At 38.1% G+C, this 20,686-nt stretch overlaps 1 protein-coding gene across 11 annotated transcripts in view; it reads left to right on the top strand.

The window, feature by feature from the left end:
- LOC126368411 (CUGBP Elav-like family member 1) overlaps positions 1-20,686 on the top strand; it is a 506,900-nt gene that overhangs the window by 371,152 nt on the left and 115,062 nt on the right. For all 11 annotated transcript variants that reach the window (XM_050012398.1, XM_050012394.1, XM_050012397.1 and 8 more), the window contains one exon: positions 19,483-19,531. In XM_050012398.1, coding sequence (XP_049868355.1) covers positions 19,483-19,531 — 49 coding nt within the window. The remainder of the gene's footprint in view (positions 1-19,482; positions 19,532-20,686) is intronic.

Below are 20,686 nucleotides of genomic sequence, written 5' to 3'. Positions count from 1 at the left end.
TTACCTTATGCTAATTTAAAACATTGTTTTAAGTTTACGCGGTTATTATCATAATAAAAAAAAAATCTCTAAACATTATATCGGGAGCCTCATATCCCTACTTTAAACGCGGTGAGAACCCGTTATTATGTGTTCTAATAATTTAAAACAGTTTTCACTAAAACAGTAGGCTCGACCATTATATAGACGGCGATACCGCTCACCACCTATTTACCTTGGTCTAACAGGAAGCTCGGTGAGGTGTGGGTACTTAGTTCATCTTGCGGTGTATGTACATGTAACTATTCCAATTGGAATATAGTAGTACGTTATGTTATGTTATCAATATTTTGAAAAAATATGGTATTACTTGTTGTTTACGTCACGTGCATAGGTACTTAGATTTGCAAAGAAATAGACGACGGTGGTGTAAAGTGGAGCACGCATAAGGTATATGAAAATGCTTACTCATTCCGACTTGCTATAATCCCAGACTATAATTATTCCATTATATTGTATAAAAGGCATCGCTTTTAAGAAACTAAGTACTTACCAAGACATATTCAATTAACTTTCCTAATGCTCTCTCCTCTGTTTAAACATTCTCTAACAGAACAGCTTTAGTATTTACTTGACAATATTATTTTGTCAACAATATGCTTCTTAGTCATGTATCTTTAATCATCTAGAATGTCTAAAATGCAATTTACAAAATATATTTTAGTAACATCGTAAAATACAATAACCAAAGAGATTTTTTTTTTGTTTTGGTTTTCCCCGAAGGGTAAGGCAAAGGGAACTATACCCATACAGCCATGTCTGACGTATTTTTTTTCTTGATGATTAATGAAATGATGAAAGGTGATGATGATGAAACCTAAGCCCCCACCCTCGGAGTAGACTCCTACTCCGAACCCCAAACGAATTAACTCAAAAGTCCGCATAAACTTTTGAGTTATGAAGCGGCTTCCCGGCACGAATAACCAAAGAGAATCTTCGGCACATCCATCGCAAGATGAACTAAGTACTCACGCTTCACCGAGCTTTCTGTTAGACCAACGTTATAGGTGGTGAGCCGTATCTCCGTCTATAATGGTCGAGCCAACTGTAATTAAATAGTTTCCGAAGACAGATCTAAAGGTGACAAAAAACGTTTTCTTTTTTCTATTTAACTTATTTATGAATTTTAATAAAGAAAAGTGTAATAATAATAATAAGTGCGAAATTTTATCACTTTTTTCTATGACATCACAGTTTGTTTTTCGAACAAATTCAATTTCGTGTTTTGTCGTTAAAAGGAACTGATTTGACTAGTTGAAAACTACCCTGTTAATAGAGAAATAGAAGGACAAATATAGGCAAAAACTCAAGATATACGTAGATACCCTTAACACGGTTCCAGCGAAGTGCTTCGAATATGATACCCTAAAACAAGTCGAGCGTCATCAAAAGGACGAGCGGTTTTTTTCCTGACCTTTGACAAACGTAAGATGTTGTGGCCTTAAAGTAAGAGGCTATAGAAAAACTTACTAATTAAATTTTGAAACAGTCGAACTTTTCCCAATTTCCATATTTCTATCTGTAGATTTCCGGGATTCTCTCAAAGAATCTCCTGATTACGAGTCGGCAAAATTGGTAAGTAGGATGCGATGGTGTTAAGTGCACTTTCTTGGGTCATATTGAAGGTTTTGTCAATAATCAATATAGGTCTTCATCATTAATTTAAGAGCTACGCTCTTTAATCGAGGGAACAATAGGGCTGTAGTTTTCCTCTTGCCTTCCGCCCCGCAGTACTCTGTCTGACGCGAATGGTATGGCGCCCAGAGTAGTCTATTTCAAAGCCGTACTAGGACTCCAGTCCTCCAATCAGTCAATATAGGTATTACCTATAAAAATACTTACTAGCATTGTCTGCAAAAAAACCTACCAAACCATAGACCCAACCACATAAAATCCAAAAATTAAACAGTAGACTTCCAACGTCAAATCATGTAGGTATTGACGTGTCTAGTGCAGTGCAAATCTCCAGAACACATAGATCTAAGAAGATTTTTTTTTTAATTACTCAAATATTATTTTGAACAATTGTCTTATTCCGCTGTTCTCTTGGCCTCGACATCTACACTCATGTACCCGGGTGGGCCGGGTGTGTGACGGTCGCAGCATGATTGATGACCGGGCAAGTGGTCCGGATAAGACAATGTACCGGAAGGAACGACCGGACCGGTACCGACTGCCCGAATTGTCCGCCCGAAACTGTCGTGCTTTATCGTATGAAATAATGAAGGCTCGGCCCCTTTTGTTTCGTGCTAAGCTATGAGCTCTGGTATGGATGGAACTTGGGCTGGATAGTTAGCAGGTCTTTGGAGGTGTACGTCCACTTTACGGGTTCTGAAGTACCAGACAATTTAGAACTTCTATCTGACCGGATTTTGTTTAATCAAAGCTATCGAACACTCTGCTAAAGATCACCAATATAATATTTAAGTAACTATTACTTTTCAACTTTTTTTCTATTTTGTAACTTACTCTTGACCATGACTTTCTGGAGGTGGAGGCATGGAGTCCTATAAACATAAGGTATCCTAGTTTACGCAGCCTCTACAAATATTACCATGTATTTTTGTAGAGGAAATAAAGATTTTACTTACTTACTAATATAACCGTTAAACGCATCGCACTGCTGGGCACAGGCCTCCCCTCAATCAATGAGTGGGGGTACGGAGCCAAGATACATAATTATGAGTTTGAATATACCTACGGAGACATAATTCTATTTTTGGAGAATTTGAAATAGGTTCAGTCATTGGTGAAAATAAATACGTATAAAGTTCCATTTTCAAAAAAAAAACATGTATTGTTTTTGGATGCCAAACATGACCTAATGAGGGGCTTTCCAGGCAACGTTCCTCAAAGACAATATAGATGTCACTGTACAGATTTTTCTTCGTCTAAACTTCTAATTTCAAAAATAACAGACACATGCATCTTTTGTCTTTGTTTTTGGGTATAAATGATGATGACTTTTATTACACCCAGGCACATTTATGTACCCTGAATATAGGTTATTATCACGTTAAAGCTATATACAACGCCATCTATTCCTCAAGTTCCTCATTATAGGCAGTGGTTTGAGATTGTATTATATTGATACATTGATCATCTAAAAGATCATTCCGTGCTTCGGAGGGCACGTTAAGCCTTTGGTCCCTGCTATTAGCCGTAAAAACACCTCCACCAACCCGCAGTGGAACAGTGGTGGAGTATGCTCCATACCCCCTCCGGTTGATTGAGGGGAGGCCTGTTCCCAGCAGTGGGACGTATATAGGCAGTTTATGTTATGTTACATTGATCATCAAACCAAGGGTACAGGATTCTATTCCTGTTCTTCTCTTTGTGCGAGTTGCGAGATGGATGATCAACTTCAGGGTTACTATTGAGCCGCCAAAGGCCCCTGACATGGCTCATGTAACGTCTACTAACTTGCATCATCTTACGGATCATCTTACTTTCGGACAATCTGGTGATCAGCCTGTAATGTCCTAACCAAACTAAGGATCACAAGGTGAGCTTTCTGTTAAACCGACGTGATAGGTGGACCGCCGTATACAATGGTTGAGCGAACCGTGTAAATAAAAACTACACTTAAGATAAATTAATAACTCATTGGTGCAAGTCTGGTACCGCTTCCGGGCCGGAGGCTTTAGCGTTTCATGATATACAATAGCTACCCAATGAAACATCACCGATACACAATCCACAGCCACGTCTATTGACGCAGCTCATATAACCCGGCTAAATAATAACAGCGGTGGAACAGTACGTTGTACACTAATTAGAGAGCATAGTGCGTCCGTTCAGGTAATCTATCTGCTTTGATGACGTGCTAATTAATCGAAACACAAACAGATAACGCATATACAAAGAAACGGTTCGTATAAACGCGAATATTAAATGATGGATACAATTTATACTTTACAAAATGTATTAAAGTAATCATGTTTTTTATAATGCAATAGGCGTTAGCTTATGCCTATAACTTTTAGGATCCTATTTTATAGATTGGGTTGTGTTGTGTGTCTGCGATTGTTGAAGTTAAGCAACTTTCGCAAAGGCCGGTTATAGGATGGGTGACCACAAAAAAAAAAGTTTTCATCTCGAGCTCCTCCGTGCTTCGGAAGGCACGTTAAGCCGTTGGTCCCGGCTGCATTAGCAGTCGTTAATAACCATCAATCCGCACTGGGCCCGCGTGATGGTTTAAGGCCCGATACCCATAGGGAAGGCCCGTGCCCCAGCAGTGGGGACGTCAATGGGCTGATGATGATGAATCCCTATTTATTAGCAGTTTCTGTAAGTGTTGTTAACATTTTATAATTTGTCACTATAGATGGCTCTCTCTAATCAGATGTACTCGAAAATCAGACAGTCTGCAGTGCTGTTAAAATAATCAAAACATTTTTTTCTTCACACCATATTATCTACAAAGGTGTCCAAAGTTCGAACCCCTAAACCTCTACCCAGTGAAGAATAAACAAAAGTAGACCACTCCATCAATTTGCCCCAACTTCACCAATATTGATAAATTACTCCGCCATGACAGATTCAAATATCTATCACAACGCTATCCTTCCAATATCCAAGTTTTCCAAACAATAGGTACATGAAACTTCATATTGTAGTTTAAAGACAACTTTGCTGGTAGGAAGGATATTATTCTAACAAGCAAACCTGGAAACTATTATACTAAGACCCCTCGTAATGTACACAGCACCTTCAAAAATTGCAGAATAAGGCTGGTAGGCAGAAGGGTACAGGTCAACATAAACTGGGCGGATAGGACGTACTGTAATGTCTATCGGGTTCGATTGCAATAGATTCTGTATATATATAGTAGTAGATAATACGTACCTACCTGATATATAAATGTAGACTTCTGTGGGTATTCTGAAACCAAATATTACAAAGTTTTGAAACGATCTCTTTTTAGCTGAGCTAGTTGGTATTTATAAAATGCCTGTTTTATAAATAGTTCTAACAACAGCCGGTAGGTAACGCCTCTGACGATAACACGACAAAAAAAATACAAATATGGCAATTGCTGAAATTCTTTCATGGTTATTTGTTTGTGCGTTACAAACTTTCCAAAATGTAATACTAGTGGATCCTTTTACAACGTTTTCTCGCCGGCTTTAATTCTGTGAATTAGATAATTTCATTTATTGGACATTCTGCGCATAAATTGAACATAACATACCCAAAGATTTTCCTCGTCAGATTATCAGAATATCTTGCCGGGCCTTTTCGTTGCTATTCAATGTATTTCTCCAATATTACTGTTGCTGTTGGTACAACGCAAACACTGAGACTTATCCCTGCCTTTGTATGGTCCACTACACGAACATAAAACTCGCATTGTAACCTCTAGTGCGGCGATATAAGGCCTATTGTGTTGTCCAGTACAGGAATATTCAAAAGTTTGCATAGCAGACAACAAACAGACGCAAGCAATATTCTTTTCCATACACATCCTAAACTCTGACTGGAGAATTATTGCTAGCATTCTTCGAATAGACGGTCTGGACTAGAATAAGAAATTACCTACCAGACACGACTGTTGATTAGTGTTCTTTCATCTTAATGTATATTGCTTGACTTTTATGTTATCGAATATGTATTTCTGTTTTACACTAAAGACGTCATATATACCTTAATTTATATATCTACACACACCAGTATCATTAACTGCTTTTTGGAAAATTCTCGATTATTACTTTTCATTAGGTTGCTGTTAATAGAATCTCCTTTTCCATCATCATTATTAACACAAATGATACTTTATACACTTTTACTCTTCACCTGCAATATTTTTTGACATTTCATTATTATTATTCATTGTCTAATCCTTTGCTGAAGCCACCAATTCTACGCTTCCCTGAATAAGAACCTGTAAACCAGCAACCACTCAATACTAGGAACACGCTCCAAAATGGCAGCGCCAAAATTATACTGCGTCGAAATCGAACATGCATTCACATCGGCACGTGTCCCGATCGTGTCGGGGCTGAATTGAATCTGAACTCGCGACGATATTGAGAGCCCCTTTGGTCCGCTGCACCGGTACGCAGCTAGCTAACAAATCCCACATGGGAGTGGATCGGCCTTTTTCTGGAAATTGTTGAGTTTTCGATACAACGGCTGGAGTACCTAGGTATTCAAATCTGTATTTTACTTGTATTCATTTGTTTGTTGAGCCTTTCTTTTCATTTCTTTCCTATTAGTAAAGTCCGCTAAACTGTTACGGAACTAGCTATCATATCCCATATGGGAGGAGACTGAATGAACTCTTTCTGGAAATTGTTGAACTTTTGATACAACAGAGATTATTTCTTTGGTTATTATCTGTAAGTTTTCAGTATTTTTTGTTTTAGTTTTTTTTTCTATTGTCTACACTTACATCCGTGTCAGCAAGAGCCTCTTTGGTCCGTTGCACTGGTCGACTTGTATAGGCTTTTCTTTCTGGAAATATACAATACCTGGATTACTCAAATCTGAAGTTTAACTTATTTTATCTAAAGCTCTTTTTTCATTTATTTCTTTCGAGGTTTTGATATCGTCAGTAATATTTATAGAAAGAAAGAAAGAAAGAAAGAAAGAAAAGAAAGAAAAGAAAGAAAAGAAAGAAAAGAAAGAAAAGAAAGAAAAAATATTTATATTTATTTATCGATCAGTAATATAAATTTAGCCTATTTATGTGATTCTAACAGTGTCCATTAACTTGACATGGTGCTCTATTACGGGTCGGCGAAGTGAACATTTATAATGCATTGTAAAAGTATACAATACAATACAATACAAATACACTTTATTGCACCAAAATAAAAAGAAATAATTACAAAAAGTCTCTTAACTAAGTACATGGCAAATGGCGGCCTTATCGCTTAAAGCGAGCGAAAGTATCTATTTTGTATTTATTTATTTTTTGCAATCAAACTGTCCACATTTTAGACGTGCTCAGAACCGTATCGGGAGGTGAATTGAATCTGTATCTGCTACGATATTGCTTTTTGGCTCGGATGTACTGGTTTTCATTTAAAATGAAACCTTTACGCGGACAAATGCTACCTTTAGAGCTAGATACTCAAAATGATCAAGTTGTAAATACACAAAATATGAAATAAATGTAGAATAAGAAACTTTCGGCAAAATTTATTCATCCTAATAAACTTCCTTTGAAAAAGTTTCATATAAATCTCGTCCAAAGCCCGTTACGTTATTACGTCCATCAAAATCACTTGTAACATTTACCACTTTATTCCAAAGTCCTCCTAAAATTTCAGTGTTTGTAATAAAAATCAGTGAGGAACGAGCGTGTTCTAGTAAATGTGGAGAAATATTTTGTCGTTAGCAAGCAGGGCACGTCAGCCACTAAAACAGTATATTGGAGCGATTAAAATCTCGCTTTTAGTACGTATTTCAGGTTTATTTCTATAGACTTCTGTACTTTCATGGAGCATTAATTTGGAGAAGGATAATTTGGTTCAGTGGCATTTGAATTTCATTTGAATACAATTTTATTTTCTTTGTGATATGAACATAAGCTTTATTCGCTAGATAAATAAGTAGTACGAGCAATCAACAAAAAACGAATCCCTTAACAATTTTTGGACTAAAAGAAAACTAAATAATTTATTTTACCTTAGTGTTTAATAGTCTTTAGAAACAGTACATTTTTAAAATTGCTTTGCTTTTACCAATATCCTAACCCTTACGTTTGACCAAAATATAATCCTGTGCCTACGTAAATAAACGAAATTAAAAAGAGAAATGGCCAGAAAATTTGCCTCGATAGAAAATGTCGGCTTGATTCTCGGTTGAATGCTAAGCAGAAAGGCTTTGCTGACGACTTTTAAAGTTCATTTTGGTTCGCTCCATTAGACCGGGGTCCGAGATCCTCCGACCCTCCGACTTGGTCCGCCATCCGTTGCTGACGAAAATAAACAGAGATCACAGAGATTTTTCCCCCATTCCTTAAAAACTTGTGGATGTTTTGATTATGTCCAAAGTGAGGGGTTGAAGTAAATAAAAACAGATGTTTCAAAAAGGTTTGGATGGCTTCTGCGCGAAAATGCCTAGATCGAACCTGCCCGATAGGTTCCATATAGGCTTTTGAAGACTTCAAAACCTTGGCAAGTGGTAAAATAGGGTCTTTTTGTATCGTGCGGGTTGTGAGGTGGATTACCAACCGCATCAACTCTGGTGTCAAGGGTTACTATTGAGCTACCAAAGGCCCCTGACATGGCTCACGTAACAACTACTAACTTACATCAGTAAGTAGTAACCGGGACCAACGGCTTAACGTGCATTCCGAAGCACGGATCATCTTTCTTTCGGACAATCAGGTGATCAGCCTGTAATGTTCTATAACCAAACTAGGAATCACAAAGTGATTTTCGTGATGTGTTCCCTCCGGGATTTGAACCCGGGACCTCCGGATCGTAGTCCAGACTACGGCGGCGGTAAAATCATAGGTAATAACAATGCTTGACTTGTGACTAACGTTAAAGTTTATTCTCGCTAAAAATGCGTATCTACGAACAACAGCGCTACAATATTGCGCTATACATTTGGATCCCAGAGGAAAAATACAAAGTCCACGTGCTTAGAGTGCCACTACGCAGCATAGCTTGGAACCCCGGAATGAAAAGTTCGTATCTGGGGAAATTACTGAACAATCACTACTTTTATTTGTAGTTCCAAGCACGATTCCGTTTACGTAACTTAGAGAAAAGTAACCAAGAAATTATGCAGAGGTTGGAATAGGTACAAAGGATTTTCAACTAATTCTTTGGAAAGTTTAGAAAATATGCTAAACTCTCTGTAACTTTCGATAAAGTCGCAATAGGAAGGATAGGGTAGTAAAAGTACTTCGGAAAGTCTGAAGGGTTCTGGAAGGAATCAGTTATTTCAGACATTCTAGGCGACCTACATAATGAGGGATTTTCTTGGCTACGTTTCCCTAAAACAATATACATGGCGCTGTACAGACTTAACGTGATAATTACCTATCTTCTCGTTGCTCGGGTACAGTCATGAGCAATATCATGTACCCACTTTAGGACTCTGTCGCACTAACATATTTGACATTTAGTGAGGCTTACAGTTCAATTTGTCAAAAAAGTTAATGTGACATGGTATCAAAGTTTATACATATTAATGCTCGTGACCGAACATAAAGGAAAATTACCTATTTTACTCATTGCTCGGGTACATAATTATTCAAAAATACTATGTACTTACTTAAATAGCAGAAGAAAAGAATTGTTGCTTGACATTTGGATCAGGTAGAATTATGTTGCTACCTATATTACTTGTCTTTATTGTGATTAGAATAATAATGGGTGAAAGATGTTGTCTGTTATCCTTGAAAATATAAGGTTAAACGAAGGAAAAACTCTCTCTCTCTCTCTCTCGTCTGTTTTTCCGACTCGTTATAATCTAAGAGTCTTCAAGGCTAGAGTGAATTGGCATTTGTAAGCGTGATCCACCCTAGACCACATTGTCACTTAACATCAGGTGAGATTGTGGTCAAACGCGAGCCTATTATATTAAAAAAAAGCTGTACAGCGCCATCTATATTGTTTTTGAGGAACGTAGCCTGGAAAGTCCCTCATTGAATTCGATTTCTTCATTTTCATACATAAACTCACGCCCGTAATCCCTAATGGGGTGGGCAGAGCCACAAGTAATCAAAGACAACTTGCAGCCACTGTTGATACGATGTCGTAAGCTGGATATGATGAACCTTATGGTGATAAGGGATCAGCCTATCGCCCATAACATTAGTCCATCATGTTAGAGGACACAATCCCTCTGTCGGTTTTTACGACATGCCCGGGAAGACAAGCAGCTGAACGTGTTCTATGTTTTTATGTGCTCCCAGAACAGCATAGAAGCCATTTATTTTCATACATACATAAATTCACGCCTGTAATGCATTAATCTGATATTTGCCTTTTAATATTTAACTCCAGTAAATAAACATGGGACGAATATTAAAATTAAATTACGTCTCTTTGATATTCAGCTTGTTGGATAAAGCTGCAGTCGTTCCGAAGCGTTACGAAGTTAATCCGCAATCGCGACATCTATCCGATCTCAAAGGCACTCAAAGTAGTCATATCAGTCACTTTCTACTAAACGCCAAGACACGAATATACTATGGAATTAGTAGTGCTAAAACACACACACACACACACACACACACACACACACACACACACACACTTATAGCTGTAATTTTAAAGAGTCTATTTCTATAACAATGCCTTTCCATGTACTTACTATGAAAATAGGGAGGAAGAGAGCCTGGTGATCCGTAACATAGGCATTCCGTCTAGTATGGACACCAGTCTCTCTCACAATAGAAACATGTTCATTGCGAGTAGTACTATGTTAAGTTTTTCTGTAATTGTGAGTGAGAAATAAACTTATTATTATTATTAATTTATATGATAAAACAACCTGTGACATCATAGAAAACGTGATAAAATATTGCACTTATTATTACATTTTTCTTTATTAAAATTCACAAGTTAAATAGAAAAAAGAAAACATCTCGTGTCAACTTTAGATCTGTATTTATTTAGTTAATCAGAATTTTATAATTTATCTTTGGCCAAGGAAACTACCCAATTATCAACAAATGACGTGCTCTAGATCCCAGAGAGCCATACAATCAAAGTAAAAACAAGGCCATTTTTCCAAAGTCCCTCGAACCGTGTAATAAGCCTAAAAGACCCCTTTAAATGTGGAGTTTTTCATTCACCTTTGAAGGGACTAACGTTTGACTGAAGTCAAATCTGCGTTTGACCGCCCACTGCGACTCAAAGGTATTAAGTGCTGTTTTTTTTCCCTAAAAACTCCTTTTTCTTCGGTCAAGCCTTTTAGTTAGGGTAGGCTTTCCGAAATAATGGAGGATTATTACTTAGTAGCAGTGGTTCTTATTTTAGTTCCTTTTGATGTGATTTTATGTGTATAACATATTCCTTTTTATATTTCTCGCTAATGCAGTCGCGGGATCAAATGTTTTTCGTTAAGTACATAAACTGTATATTATGTTACACGTGCCCGATACCGAATATTTGGCAACCTATCCGAGTATATGAGCCGTTGTAACTTGTAGACCAAGTTAGGAGAACGCTTGACACTCACTGTGAAATTGCAGGTTCGAATCCAGGCCCAATTTGGAATTCATGTTAGGATCGCAATGATTATCACGTTTTCAGCGGTGATGGAAAACCACTCATAAATTCCCGAGAATTTTGTTTCGGAGATATGTGACCTAGCCTATATTGTCTAACTTACTCTTCACGCGTTGCAAAGTCAGATAGGCAGTCGCATATGTAAAAAACCGGACATATCACATCATCAAGTTGTTAGCGGATCCTGTAAAAATAGGATATCGCTAGGGAAACGATAATGATTTGGCAACCTATCGATGTTATCGCAAATTACTCCAAATCGTAGGTTTCCCTCCGGTAGGATAGCCAGAGGTACGGTCACGAGTACTAATATGTACGTATATACACTTTGAAACCATGTCACATTAACTTTTTTGACAAATTAAACCGTAAGTCTCATTAAATGTCAAATATGATAGTGCGACAGGGTTCTAAAGTGGGTACATGATATTGCTCATGACTGTACATCCATCGCAAGATGAACTAAGAAGCCACACGTCACCGAGCTTTCTGTTAGACCAACGTGATAGGTGGGGAGCCGGTTTTCCTCCCTGCATATCTATCAAATCAACTCTGTCCAACTTTCTTAAAACCTGTCACTTTTATAACAACCCAGAAAAAGTCTTCCGCAGTAACTTGGTGCAATCTCGTGAAACTTTTTCAATTACCTCGTGACCTTTTGTACTTACGTTTATGTCGCCTACGATTCCGGTGACCCGTTTCAATCCCCTGAAATTTGCTTTATTCGAGATGACTTGATTTAGTTTATGTTGTTGTTACCGTGCGATTACTATTGTTGCTTTGTTGAAGGCACTATTTTGAGTCATCTGTAAACAACAAAATTGTGCATGGGTTTACGGTACCTACCTCAATTACAAGCATTTTTTAGTGTAAGGTTTTTCGACGTGTCTTTTTATAGATTTGGCGCATTAAATACTTGGCCGGACAAATCGTGTAAGGCGCTCTCACTGACTGAAGATGAACACTTGGTGTGAACCTCGACTAAGGGTGTCCTCTGAGAAGATTCCCTGGGCCGTTAGTGATAAGCGCTGAATGAGGGAAATCGTCACCTACGCCAACGGGGTCCGTATCCGGGTTATACAGGACGAAACCTTTCACATCACTAATTCAAGAGCCACGCTCTTGTCGGTGTAGCATCCTCCTTGCTACTTTTTAGGGAAAACTAGAGCAGTGGTTTCCCTCTTGCCTTCTGCCCAACGAGACTTTTAGTCGATTTAATTTCTGTTACTTGCCCGAAACAATAATCTCCATGCTGCTTACGCATGTTTAATTATTTTTACGTTGATGTTGGCTCTCAATAGCAACTACGCATCATCCATCAACACCACAACCAGAGCACTCACACAAACCGTCAAATAATTTCATTAACACCCCATATATTTCAGGTTGCGTATTTTGCAAGCCCACCTTTTGATACGTGACTATAAATTAATTTAAGATGTGCTAATGAGCATCGGCTCCCGTCTCGTGTCTCGAATCGTCACAGTTCATTTATTTTTAAACTGGCCATACGTCTGTCTTAGTGTTACGTGCTATTTACTAAGACACATTATTAGCGATGTGGTCTGTATCTGTAGTCTCGGAGACAGATTCGATTGGTGTATATAAATACGCATTTTTGATTTGATTGCATTGTGATGTGTTTGGGATTGTTTCAATTTGTCTGTCTAATTATGTACGGAGACGATCCTCGCGTCATTTGAACTTTGCGTTTTGAGTCGACGTTCTAAATAAGAGTCGGGGTAAGTTAATATACACTAGATGTCTTATATTTTTGTTGGTGTTTATGTAGCACACACAAACATTATTACAGGCAAACCCTTATTCTCTCCAGTTAATGAGGATAAAACTAGAAGCTCGAATGTAGGCAGCACTGTTGAGCGTACCTAAATTTTGTCATTTTGCCTGTCCAGCTAAAATTCATGATAAGTTGCTATAAAATGTGGAGCAACGTGGAGTGTATCCCGTCAGAAGGATCAGTTACGAAAAAGAAAAGCCATTTGTTAAAAAAAGGCAGTTTTGATTGAAAAAAAATCCGATCTTTAGGGAATAAATATAACACTATGTTTTTGCAGTTAAATGCTGCGCAAAGGGTTATAGTGTAACAATATAACCAATATGTTTGTTTATACTCAAATAGTATGGTGAACTGTTAAAATCTCGGAACACTCAACAGTAGCGATAGGTAATGGGAGAAATAGGCAGTTTTTATCCTCAATTTTGACCCTGGCAGATAATTTCTTTTGTTTTTACTTTTGTTTCTTCTTTTTCGAACGGGATCGTGTTCCCGCCATTTTGGAAGACAGTGGCGTTAAATGGAAATAGGCGGGGTAATAAAAAATATACGTTACGTCATCATCATCATCATCGGCCCGTCAACGTCCCCACTGCCAGCAGCAGTGCCCCAGGGCACGGGCCTTCCCTATGGATGGATAGGGAGATCGGGCCTTAAACCATCACGCGGGCCCAGTGCGGATTGATGGTTATTAACGACTGCTAATGCAGCGGGGACCAGCGGCTTAACGTGCCTTCCGAAACACGGAGGAACTCGAGATGAAAACTTTTTTTTTGTGGTCACCTATCCTATGACCGGCCTTTGCGAAAGTTGCTTAACTTCAATAATCGCAGACCATGCGCGTTAACCGCTGCGCCACCGAGCTCCTGATACGTTAAGTAAATAAAATAAATCTTTTTCCTTCAAATTGTAGAAGGTAACTGCGGCACAGTAATGTTAAGGTCCACTGCAATCTTTTATTTTCTATAATTAAAGAAGTTTTTTAAGAACAACATTTTTCAAGTGTTATAGCAATGTTAACGGCTCCTTAAACAACTCTCACAAGAATAAAACTTTAATACTAGACATTACTTTTATTGTTACCACTAAAATCTAGACGTAGATTGGGTCGTAACAACTCTTACTTTGATATTTTATTAAAAGTAAAGTTTTAATTATGACTTTTTTATAGTACTTACCTAGTATTTTAATGAATATACTAAATCCACAGCATTTAAATTGAATCTTCTTTACTTTCACTTCTTTTTCTAAACAAGATTTTTCAACTCTTCTTCATATTATTCTTCTGACTCGTCTTCTTCTTATCGTGTGGGTTGATGAGGTTGGTATTCCACATCACAAAAAAAAGTGAAAGTATAAAAAACATTCAATTTAAATGCTGTGGATTTACTATATTCATTAAAATACTAGGTACTCGTAGCTAGTAGTATGGGTTGTGAGGTGGAATACCAACCTCATCAACCCTGGTGTCAGGGTTATTATTGGACCGCCAAAGGCCCATGACATGGCTCATGTAACGACTACATACTTACGTCGGGAAGAAGTAACCGGGACCAACGGCTTAACGTGCCTTCCGAAGCACGGATCATCTTACTTTACGGATATTCTGACTCGTCAAATGCGAACTATTCAGCTCGTGAAAACATTTTGTCATTTTTTCTAAAATTACTTTAACCCGTGCCTTTCTCGTCAACTGACCCTTGTTCCCCAATTTGTTTGTAACGAGCTTCCGTTAGTATAATATCAGGGAGGCTTCTGCGTGGCGGTCATCGTACCTTCACACTGTGAATAACGGGATTCAAGAAAAATATTATCAACATAGGAACGTTTCAAGTCAGAGAGCATACATACATAAACTCACGCCTATTTCCCACCGGGTAAGCGAAGACTATGGAATTCCATTTGCTTCGATCCTGACACACTTCTCTTGCTTGAGCATAGTCAGAGAGCATTCAAATACAAATACATTTGATCATCATCCCCCTTTTAGCCTTTGAGCATTATCCCGATTTTTCACAGCGTAACATAACCTAACCTGAAGATTTGACAGGTCCTGTTTTTTACAGAAGCGACTGCCTGTCTTCTTCCAACCCGCGAAGGGAAAACCAGCCCTTACAGGTTAGGTATTTCTCGGGAATGTGGGTTTCCTCACGATGTTTTCCTTCACCGCTGAGCACGTGACAATCGTTTATGATCCAAACATGAAGTTGAAACAAATTCGACAATCATTGCTAGATCTGTTCTGGGCTCAAAGTGTAATATCCTGAGGAAATATCACAAAAATCACTTCGTGATCACTAGTTTGGCACTGCATCACCAGATTGTTCGAAAGTAAAATGAACCGTGCGTCCGAGGGCACGTTAAGCAATTGGTCCGGTCTACTATATACTTAAGAATTATGTAGTCGTTACATGATCCATGTCAGAGACCTTCGTCGCATCTATAGTAACCCTGAAAGCAGGGTTGATGCGGTATGATATTGATCCCATAACGCACACGGAAGAAGGAGAGGGAGGGAAAAGTCTTCTGGATCTGCTCATCTTCTCTTTTGCAAATCAGTGCACTCGACAACTAGCTTACAACCAATTCATAATGCATGAAAATGGATTCGAACAAGAGAACCACATCCAAATTTAAATTACAATACCAGACGGCCTGGATTTACAGTATCAGAAAAAATCAGTGCCATAAAAAATCCGATTTCCACGATTTTTATCGCTTTAAGTCTTTCACGGAATCAAGTTCTTTAATGCCTTGCGCATCCATTCTTTTTGACAAAAGTACCTACGAAATGTAACCATAATCACCCATAATGAAAATGTGAATCAAATCGTATTTACATGCATAGTAGAGGGCCAGTTATATATATACAATATGACTGCCGCAATCCCGGGTCACCTTAACGTCCCCTACAATGACCTTTGTGACGTCACGTAACAGTGTAACGAGTCCTAAACAGCCGTGGGGCGAGGTTATCCGGAATTTGCGGTCGTTCTATGACCCCTGCGTTTCTGGAGTACTTCGTAATAGTTTCATCATACTTACTGGCTGAAATTCGAACATATTTAAGGAAGTATAACCTTTTTAGCGTCTTTGGATCTTGAACTAAGTACTTAGTAGTGATGGGTTTAATTATAAAATTATAGTATTGACATCATAGGTGCTTAATCTGATTCTACGGCCTCTGTGGTCCAGTGGTTGGGCGTTGAGCTCACGATCCGGAGGTCCCAAGTTCAAATGTCCGGTGGGGACATATAACAAAAATCATCTTTGTGATCCCCAGTTTGGTTAGGACATTACAGGCTGATCACCTGATTGTCTGAAAGTAAGATGATCCGTGCTTCGGAAGGCACGTTTAGTCGGTGGTCCCTGTTACTACTTGCTGATGTAAGTGAGTAATCGTTACATGAGGCATGTCAGGGGCCTTTGGCGGCTCAACAACAACCCTGACACCAGGGTTGATGTGGTTGGTAATTCTGAATCTGTAAGGCTGACGGTGTGAAGGTGAACGAACGATTACTCAGTGAATAATACGTCAGTCTAGTTTTTATTGAGGGCGATATGACCTTAGTCTACTACCGATTTCAAGCGGATTTATTTAGCAACACTCCTGGAAGCAACTTCTATCCGAAAGCATCTTTGACTTCAGAAGCGTAGAAGCTGTATTTCCCTGATCGTGTAGATAAAGCGGCTTACACGCGACTTTGCGTACAGAGTAATGAAACAATCGTCACGACGCTTATTACCGCGTCGTGACATCGTACGTCGCGGCGACGTGTGACAAATCGCTCGCGTATGTCCACACTGGGCGTATGTCCTCAGTGATTGATGATCACTTACGCCTAATTAGATAAGGGATGTCGCCCCGTCTGTGCTAATCTTCGTTATTTGTGCGTGATTCATTACTCTAGATAGCAAGATTGGTAGCGCGATAAAGCGAGGTAGGTGACGCGGCTACGGTTTAATGGCGCAGGTTTAGGCTTTATTGACGTATTGTGCGAATGCTTGCATGTTTTAAGCAGGCGCATCAGTGGTTTATTGAAAGCTAATCGACGCAACTGAACACGTGCGCGACATTTATAATCTGGGGGGTGTTTAGTATTCATTCAGAGGATTCATACTAAATTCATTCTTTCCTTCATTCTCTCTCTGTTCGCCCAACCTCCGCAGCGTTAATACGTGTATTATGTTTGTGACTATTTTCTATCGTATAAATAAATAACAAGTGATAATACTAAGTGACTTTTTGTTAATAACGCCCTGCTGCATTAGAACATTCTCACATTAATAAAAGTAGTGAACAGGGGGTTTAAATGGCCGCATCGAAGCAATTCATTTCAAAAAGCAATATTGCTATTTGATTTTGTTTGCATTGCGCACTTACTTTTATACGCGCAAATGTCTAGATAAATTGCTTCGATGTAGCCTTTTTAAACCCCCTATAAAGAATTAGTTTTATAGAAAACTTCATATTTCTGCAAATACCGTTTTTGGATATTAAATTCTTTGAAGCTAGGAGTCACAAAAGTAGCTAATTTATTATATGCGTCGCTGTGTGAGTTTTGTCATGCATCGCTTTATATACCACCCTACATTTTTTTCATCAATAATTTTCTTCTAATAGATAAATACCACTATCTATACTATTCAGTAATATTCTTCTACGAAATAGGTAAGAACGACGACAGGGACGAATTAGGTATACAGAAAATTGGTTTTCAATAACTCAATAGGACCATAACATCGTCATCTCAAAGACAATCACATAGAATCTTATAAGCCATAGCAATGCGCGTTCACGACTGCGCTCGAGTTGTCAACGAGTCTGCGCGGACGCACACAATCGGCGGCCATTTAAATTATTCGTAAACAAACGCGCCGTGTCGCTGTGTAAACTGTAAACATATCAACTATGCGCTTGCCTCGCATCTCAAGGTACGAGAGCAGTATCTATTGCGTATTTTAGCATATTAACCAACACAAATATATTAAGTACCTACAAACTCATGCTCGTGATCAAGGGAACAAGACAAGGGCACTAAGGCCATAAAGGTAGCAGTGCCACAAATCATCAAATTATGACAATATGAACCATATGATGTCAGGACATAAGGAGGTGCCCAACCGGGCACCCTCAGGCCTGTTGTCTTAAATTTTGTACCGGGTGAGAGCCCTCAGCGCTCCCCATTTGTCCGGCCAAGTAGTTAATGCCATCTGCGGCAAATCTACAATAACTCACGTCAAAAAAGGACATAAGGATTTCCGCTTTAATAAAATAAAGATCAATCATTTAGTTGCGAGCACAATCCATTTTAATCTCCAACTAGTAGTATAAGTTTAGGTAATTTCCAACTTGTCAAATCAGTTACTTTTTACTAAACGTCGAAACACGAAATTACTATGGAATTTGTATGAAAACGGACACTGTGACGTCATAGAAAACCGTGACAATGACGCATTTATTATTGCGTTTTTCTTGGTTAAAATTCATAAATAAGTTATAAAGAAAACGTTTTTTGTCACTTTTAGATCTGTCTTTATTTAGTAATCAGAATTTCATAATTTATCTTTAACCTGGGAAACTACCCAATTAAAACTGTAGTTGAAATACTATTTTTTTTTTTAATATAGGGAACAAAATGTTACAATATTGAGAGTGATGTGTTTTGTTTAATCTGTTACACGTGTACCTAACCTATACGTTACTAACAATCCGCCTAATGGAACGATCTCAAGCATTAATTTGTGCACCTACACACTTTGGTACCACGTCACATTAACTTATTTTAACAAATTTACTGCAAGTCTCACTGAATATCAAGTACTGTTAGTGCGACAGGGTTTTAAAGTGGGTACATGTTCATGATGTTGCTCGCTAATGGACATTAGAAGAAAACAACGCAACGACTTGTAAATTATTAGTGCAAGATATTTTTGAAGCCAAACGGCGGCCAATGACGCGGGTCTGTCAACTTGTCACTACTGTCATACATATGTAACACTTTAATGATTTCAATGAAAAATGTCCATTAATAACGTGACAAAAAATGTTTTTTTGTAATCGTGTTTTCGGCCGAGCAGAGACGGGAAAATGTTGCTGTGACAAGTTCTTTTGCTTGTCTTTTGTGATTTTGCCTTCACTATTTTAACTCGGTACAGATTTTTTATTTATATATCACTACATAGTATAAAAGTCGCTCTTTCTGTCCCTATATCCCTATATACGCTTTTAAATCTTTAAAACTACGCAACGGATTTTGATGCGTTTTTTTTTAAATAGATAGAGTGATTCAAGAGGAAGGTTTAATGTATAATAACATCCATTAAATAGTGGAGAAATACTGTTATTTTTGAGGTTTTAATGTGATGCACCGGAGCGAAGCCGAGGCGGGTCGCTAATGTTTTATAAAGCTACACGGTATTAAAATAATATTCTTATTGTTACAGATGCACCATCCAATTCAGATGAAGCCGGCTGACAGCGAAAATAGAAATGGTAAGTAATTTTTTTCATATTCTGTAACACATCTATTAGACTTTGACAGTTATCTAAACTTCAAAAAAACGGCCAGGAGTGAGTTTGTTCTTGCTTGCTCAAATAGTGACCAAGTTTTTAAACTCAAGATTTATCATTAGATTATTACACTTATTATCTAGACTAACTACTACTACTTCTACTTTTGGGCTGATCACCTGATTGTCCCAAAAAGTAAGATGATCCGTTAAGCCGTTGGTCCCGGTTACTACTTACTGATGTAAGTATGTAGTCGTTACATGAGCCATATCAGGGGCCTTTGGTAGGTCAATAATAACCCTGACACCAGGGTTGATGAGGCTGGGATTCCACCTCACAACCCACACGATAAGAAGATACCTTTTATTATATTAGCACACGGAATACCATTTGCTTCGATCCTATCTTCTCTAATCTATAATTAAATCTTTTTACTGCTTTTGGTTATTAATTTTGAGGATTGTAAGTATAAGTATTCATTGGTTCTAATTCCTGCAGACGCCATCTAATTTTATTTTAAGTTATACCTGTCATTGACAGGCATAAAATTTATGGAACACACGACTATTTCAAGCAGAAATCTAAAACAACCGTCTAAAAATTTTACATCGGATAATAACCCGACAGAATTAAGTAGACAGCACGTCAAACGGATTGCGTACCAGCGAGATGCCTATTTTATATTTGCTCAGGTTATCCTTTTCGGCGGATAAGAAAATAAATGACGGGTATAACTTAAAATAAAATTAGGAGGTGTCTGCAGGAAACGGGGCCATTGGCTATGCAAGATGACTAAAATAACTTAACCTTTATAACTTTTAATACGTCCAGCTAGATTCAATACGCCTTATCTAACACCAACCAACTGTGACTCATTGTAACATTCTGAAAGGCAATTAGAACAACCTTAATTCTATTGTTTACCTGACCAATATTGACTTAATAAACATTTATTAAACTGCTTTAAACCAGATGTATAATGTAATGTATAAACCAGATGTTAATTACATTAATCTGAGGCTAAAAGAAATGAATGAATTCATTCATTTTTGCATTCTTTGTAGCTTGCTCCCATGACATGCCGAGTTACACCAATACCACCATCAGGGGCCTGTTTCATAAAACTTAAAATTGTAA

The sequence above is a fragment of the Pectinophora gossypiella genome, chromosome 7 (genome assembly GCF_024362695.1).
Source record: "Pectinophora gossypiella chromosome 7, ilPecGoss1.1, whole genome shotgun sequence".
Lineage (NCBI taxonomy): Eukaryota > Metazoa > Arthropoda > Insecta > Lepidoptera > Gelechiidae > Pectinophora > Pectinophora gossypiella.
Note: the sequence above shows the minus strand (reverse complement) of the source record. Positions and strands in the feature narration are given on the sequence as shown.